Genomic DNA, 7008 nt, shown 5'->3' with positions numbered 1-7008 from the left:
CTCTCTCTCTCTCTCTCTCTCTCTCTCTCTCTCTCTCTCTCAGTTTACCCACTATGCTTATGCATCTACATGGTCTCCAAGGAGTTCAAACTGGTTGATTTACCGAGCTACAATTTTCAAACAAATTGATGACTGAATTTAATGATAAGATGGCACAAACATGGGTTACATTTACTAATTATAGGGCTATTTTAGAAGCAGGAACTAGACACTTAGAAGTGGCTAAAAACCCAGATCATGTTCTGTTGCTTTCTTCCTTTTCATTCAAACCAAGTAGCTTGAACACAAAAAAGCATTACACTGTGAAAGAAAGGGATAGACAAGACTTATCAAAACATGTCCACATGCAATGAGAAATGGCTCAGCCACTGTTTGCCTCTGCTGATTGTATGGTCTAATCTATAACTTACACACACCAGACTACAAAAGTGATTTAGGGGCCAGACTCATGGAGCAGGAGGCTGTGAATCTTCAACAATCAACTGTGTTTAGAGAAAACATAGCTCAATCCTGCCAGGCACAAGACTTTGTGCACCAGTGAATCGGCTTCACAGGGTGACAGAGAATGGAAACTTGGAGAGATTTATGGGTAACAATGGGCACATTTGGTAAAACTGAAGGGTTTTCCATAATTCTGATCAAAACATTTAATTGCTCCCATTGGAGGGTCAACATGTTCTGTAACCTGATGCACATTGTTGGGTTTCAAATCTCACCTCTCCTACTAGCTGTGTGATTTTGGAGACATTTAGTCTCTTCAAGAATCAATATCCTCATCTCTACATTAAGTGTTCAAATAATAGCAACTATAAGAACCTGTTATCAAAGGTTCTTCTGTGAATTACACTGAGATGTGTACGCAAAGAGCTTGTTCTCACCTGTATACATGGCACTAGTTCTCAAAGAATGGAAACTATTTTCATATTATTTCAATAACTTGGACATATAATCCACATACTCCTATTGGTTTTTTTTTTAAAGATTTCATTATCTATTTATTGTTCTTGTCATTCATTCTTGAAACAGAGTCTCACTGTGTCACCCAGGCCAGTCTCAAACTCTTAGAGTTGAGCAATCTTCCTGCCTCAGCCTCCTGAATATCAAGAGCTTTAAGTACACACCATATCCCCTGCTTTTCCATTATCCTTTTAACTAACACGTTAGTTGCTTTGGGACATAGAATAGTTTCATGTTTCTCCAATTTAAGCAGTCTTTCAGAGACACTTTAAAGAGTAAAAGAAGCAAACAAGTTCTAATGACCAAACCTCCAGACATGGACTTTTCAAGGATGCTAAATGCTAGACATTAACGTGTCTGCTCAGACCAGCTCACCCTCGTCATTCCCACCCATCAGAACTTGAAGGTCCAGAGTAATTAGATTTCTTTTCATTGTATTAGGCAAACATTCCTGCTACTCATCCTATTTCTTATTCCTGGGATTGTGATGGTGGTGGCCTATGGATTGATCTCTCTGGAACTCTATCAAGGAATCAAATTTGAGGCCAGCCAGAAGAAATCTGCTAAAGGTATGGATCTTTATGCTAGATGTTTATTCCAAAAGAACTCAGAAGTTCATTTTGTAAGTTAGCTAGATGTACTTGGGAAATTCAGGGCATATGCTGGAGTATTTCTTTCTGAGATTCTGGGTCACGAGGCAGTCAGCAGACCCAGGCTTTCTGAATCTACATGTATAAAAGGAGGAGACATTTCTTCTTGGTGGAATCAATATTTCTTCTGAGTGGAATCAAAAGAGACTGTTCACACAGGACACAGTGACACACAGAGGACCCTGTCCCTGAGGCTTGCTGTCACATAGCATTAGTAGACAGCGCCCCGGAGATTCTGTCCTGCAGGCTACATTAAGAGACATCTTACGATGTCCCTGGCCTACGAGCTCAGCTTTTGGCCGCTCATTTCTCACCCTCTGCCTCTCATGCTCAGCTCCCTCCTCCCTCAGCCCGCTGAGCCTGTCCCCAACACCTGTGTTGACATAACTTTTTCCTTCTCACTCTGTTCTCCTCTCTTAGTTCCTCACTATGTAGATAATGCAGTCTCTCTGGCTTCTATTGACTTTCTCTCGTTACTTGGAGTTCTCACAATAAAAGTAATCTCAAAACTCAGTAAGCAAACACGAAAGAAAGAACCCAGAAGAGTGTAAATATTTATTTTGTAATAACTTTCAGCTTTACAGCCTTTGTATGTAGGATTTTATCACCACCAACACCAACACCACCACTACCACCATCATCATCATGATTTATATTTTGCAGAACTAGTGCAGACCAATACTAATATTAATCAGTACAGGCCAGGCTGCCTATCCATTTCTCCAGTTCAAGTTCAGCTTGGCCTCCTGGATTGAGAGAGTCAGGGGCTTTATATCTTTTCTCTGGCATGACTTGTCCTGAACACTAAAATGATGTCACTTTCCCATCCAGAAAAGAGGCTGAGCGGCAGCAGCAGCAGTGGTCGATACGAGGATAGTGATGGCTGTTACTTGCAGAAATCCAGGCCTCCGAGGAAGCTGGAGCTGCAGCAGCTATCTACCAGCAGCAGTGGTGGCAGAGTCAACCGGATCAGGAGCAGCAGTTCTGCTGCCAACCTGATCGCCAAGAAGCGCGTGATCCGCATGCTCATTGTCATTGTGGTCCTCTTCTTCCTGTGCTGGATGCCCATCTTCAGTGCCAATGCCTGGCGGGCATATGACACGGTTTCTGCAGAGAAACACCTCTCAGGGACCCCCATCTCCTTCATCCTCCTCCTCTCCTACACCTCCTCCTGTGTTAACCCCATCATCTATTGCTTCATGAACAAACGCTTTCGCTTGGGCTTCATGGCCACCTTCCCTTGTTGCCCGAATCCTGGTCCCCCAGGGGTGAGAGGAGAGGTGGGAGAGGAGGAGGATGGGAGAACCATAAGGGCATCACTGTCCAGGTATTCTTATAGCCACATGAGTACCTCTGCCCCACCCCCCTGAACTGTACCTGGTCCACTGCAGCAGCAGGAAGGAGGGGACCGGGAGCAAGGAGGAAGAGGAAGTAGGAGGGAAGGAGAAGGGAGACCCATTTCTCATGAGGATTCTTCAATGTCTGCTTCTCACCCTTCACAAAGTTCTAGAAGGAACTTAAGGTGGGGTCATGAAAATACATTTTCCATAATGTTTACCATGGAAGAAACCTCAGCAGGCCAGTGATGAGAGCCCCACTGGGCTCATGCTACAAATGTCACTGCCAAGTCCATGTTCAAAATGGAGGTGTAGACCTTGATGAGCTTTAGAATTTTCTGGAATGTCGCAGGTGACATCTCCCCTTAGTCATACACTGCTCTGCTCTGTTTCTTCTGCTCCTGCAGAATTATAGTCCTCCCCAGGGAACCCATGCTTGCTTCTCACACATACTACGCCTACACCCCTTCTCATGGCCACCAAGGACATGTGACGCACACACTCCTCCTCTGGCCACTTCTGAATAGGGGAGTAGTCTGACAATTTTTAAAGCTTGACGTTGGTCAAAGTACACTCAAGGGTGTAAGTTGAGGTCATCATCAGAAAAACAAGAAGAACATGTCAGGCCGGGTGGTGGTGGCGCACGCCTTTAATCCCAGCACAGGCAGGCAGATTTCTGAGTTCGAGGCCAGCCTGGTCTACAGAGTGAGTTCCAGGACAGCCAGGGCTATACAGAGAATCCCGCCTTGGAAAACCAAAAAAAAAAAAGAAGAAGAAGGAGAAGGAGAAGGAGAAGGAGAAGGAGAAGGAGAAGGAGAAGGAGAAGGAGAAGGAGAAGGAGAAGGAGAAGGAGAAGAAGAAGAAGAAGAAGAAGAAGAAGAAGAAGAAGAAGAAGAAGAAGAAGAAGAAGAAGAAGAAGAAGGTGTCTAAAAGACAGGACTTGGAATTTTTATTTCTACAAAGGAAAGAATGTGCAAGGCCAGTAGTTAGAACTGTTTTCTGTCAGCAGTGTCAAGCTGCAGAAAGGAGGGTGATCCATATGGTGCAATCTCTCCTCTGTATCTAACCCCCACAACTTTTTTTTTTAACCTCAACTTAATTTCTTACATTCATCTGTAGTTCCTCCTTTCCAGAAACACCTCCAGGTAAGAAGGGAGATGTATATACCTGGGCAAGGGTGGTAACATATAGTCAGTCCCCAAGGAAAACTGGCATGTTGGGACTCAGTTAATAAGTAGCTTTGAATGCCAAAACTATGTCTGCTTTTAAATACCATTGATGTAGCTCTTGATAATTGACTCAGTGTGTGTGTGAGAGAGTGTGTGTGCTTCTGTGTACATGTGTGCATAAACTGAACATATGGCTACATTATCTGTGTGTTAATAACTTGTAAGTGGCTATTGGAACTCAACGAGTATTATCATTCTTCCATAAAAGTCGGAGTATTGTGTGAGCTTCGTTTCTTTGCAAAATTAGTGTTGAAAACACTTAAACTCTAAGAACTCTGTTTAAAAATAGAAATAAATCACACAATAAAAGACCATTTCTAGATGGCACGTACTGATGTGGTTTACCAAACACACACGTTGTCTCCCTACCCCCCTCTCCCAGCTCCTTTCCTTTTTCTTCCCTTGAACATTATTGTCTTGTCTACTTAAAAAAGTTAGTATGAACCTTTTCAACAGACACAAGTTTGTATGCACATGTGGAAAGTAAAAAAAAAAAAAAATACACAAAGAAAAAGATTGAAGGAAAGTAAGTTCATTGCTATGAGCTGTCAATTGTCCAAGGAGTGAACATTCGTCTTCTCCTTTCCAGGAGGCCATATCTGTGCACTGATCCAGGCCCCACACTCTCAGTAGTCCCCAAACCTTTCTGTAGAAGAGGAAAACAGGGGAATAGCAAGGAGTGATGAGACTCCCTGCCTGTGTTCTAGATTTGAAAAGACATGCATCTTACACTGATGGTTGTGCCTGGGGGAGTGTACTGAGGACCAGCTGCTGAGCACATACCTGTTCATCACTCCCAACTTGTCAAGCCAGACTATCCCTTCCTCAGACTTCAGTCTTAGAGGAGTGGCTGTCACCAACCAACAATTTCAGAGCCAAAACCCAGAGTTCAAACTGAAAGGACAAGAGATGTAGGAGATAAAAATGCCTTTGATGGGGCTGGTAAGATGGTTCAGCGGATAAGAGCACCGACTGTTCTTCCGAAGGTCCTGAGTTCAAATCCCAACAACTACATGGTGACTCATTACCACTCATAATGAGATCTGACGCCCTCTTCTGGTGTGTCTGAAGACAGCTACAGTGTACTTATTTATAATAAATAATAAATAAATCTTTGGGCCAGAGCAATCAGGGACTGAGCAAGCGGGGCTGACCAGAGTGAGTAGAGGTCCTAAAAAGTCAATTCCCAACAACCACATGAAGGCTCACAACTATCTGTACAGCTACAGTGTGTACTCATATACATAAATAAGTAAATCTTTTTTAAAAATGCCTTTGATACTTGAATAGGTCTTACATACCTTTTTTGCCTAAAATAAAGACTGATCATTCCCTCTGACAGTCTTAGGAAACAAATGAAGAAAATTAAGAGCCCCCTCCATTATTAGGAACTACTGGAGGAGGTTTATCAACCTAAAGACAATGTTCCAGGATTTAGTCAATAAGAATCCACAACTAAAGTATAATTCCAGATGAGCCATAGAACATCGGCTCTCAACCTTCCTCACACTGAGACTCTTTCATACAGTTCCTCATGCTGGGGTGACTCGAATAATAAAATTATTTTTGTTCCTACCTTATAACTGTAATTTTTGCTACTGTTATAAATTGCAACATAAATATATGTTTTTCTGATGGTTTTAGGTGACCCCTTGAAAGGATTGGTCATCACCAAAGGGGTTGTGACCCACAGACTGAAAAATAATAGGTAACAATTTTTAGTTTGAGTGCACCCTAAAAAACATCCTCTATTTATCTGCCAACTCTATTTTGAAATATTTTTAACCAGGTAAAAACATAAACAAGATTCCCCACATCCACAGTAATAAAATGCCTTTTCTGATTTAATTTAATGGAAGCTACCTTTTGGAAGCTGAAAGGACTATTAACTTTGAGAATCTGTGACGAGCTTTGGAAAGGTCTGGTTTTACTGATTAATTTTTTATTTTCATTACACATAATGCTGTTCTCATCCTTTGTTAAGTCAACTTTCTTTGCCTCGTGTTAAACAAGATTACTGATTTGAACATGAATTCAAGTTAAGGGGACAAATACCCAGATTTTTCTAGTACTTTCTGCTCTCTTCCAGTAGGATCCCTTCAGCATAATACATATGAGCATTGGTATTGAGAATCGTGTCTTGGCTTCTTCTGCCCCAATCAGCATGGTAAGGGCTCCCAATGCATTCAAGGTGGTGAGTGAGCAGTCCCTGCATCTCTAGGGTTTGGTTGCACGTGTCCCTGTATGCTTAACAGGTGCTACTGTGCTTAAGCAAAATGTCATCTGAGTTAAGTGGGGACAGCTGCTGGGTCTCCACTGTCTGTTGCTCCTATGTTTTGCCTAGCAACCCACATACCGTGAACGTTTAGTAAACATTGACTGACTTCCATGCACCTATTCTGCTTTCAGTGGTCTCTTTCCATCCATGGCTGTACTCATCAACACGGGAAAACTCACTCTTGGGGGAGAAGAGCAGAGCTTAGAGAAGACCGTTTCCTCTCTGTATGCATCCATCCTACATTCTCATGCGTGACCTTTTGTGACCTGTTGCTCTGTTCTTCCTCCTCTTTCTGTCAGCCCCTTAATGCAAGCTGATGGAGAGAGTGGATATAACCCCAAATGATTCTGATGAGGAACTAGGTATCCTGCCTAGAAACAGTGTTGAGATACAGGTAAACAGAGGCTGGGAACCACTGGTCCCTAGCATCCCTCAGCTTAGCTCCCTTGGCTCTTATTTCTTGTGAGAACAATCAATACCCTTGCGCACATTTCTAACACTTGCTAAAGAGCTCTGCCCATGCCTGTCATCAGAGCTCCCATGGACCCCTTGCTGCC

General features: G+C 42.8%; 1 protein-coding gene across 1 annotated transcript in view; it reads left to right on the top strand.

Annotated features, from left to right (window-relative positions):
• Positions 1 to 3178, top strand: part of Cckar (cholecystokinin A receptor) — an 8410-nt gene extending 5232 nt beyond the window's left edge. Inside the window, exons 4-5 of the mRNA XM_031339634.1 lie at positions 1399 to 1526; positions 2439 to 3178. Coding sequence (XP_031195494.1) covers positions 1399 to 1526; positions 2439 to 2977 — 667 coding nt within the window. The 3' untranslated portion in view covers positions 2978 to 3178. The remainder of the gene's footprint in view (positions 1 to 1398; positions 1527 to 2438) is intronic.
• Positions 3179 to 7008: the final 3830 nt, after the last annotated feature.

This window comes from Mastomys coucha, unplaced genomic scaffold, assembly GCF_008632895.1.
Source record: "Mastomys coucha isolate ucsf_1 unplaced genomic scaffold, UCSF_Mcou_1 pScaffold22, whole genome shotgun sequence".
In the NCBI taxonomy this organism is placed as follows: Eukaryota; Metazoa; Chordata; class Mammalia; order Rodentia; family Muridae; genus Mastomys; species Mastomys coucha.
This window is presented reverse-complemented; position numbering and strand designations above follow the sequence as displayed.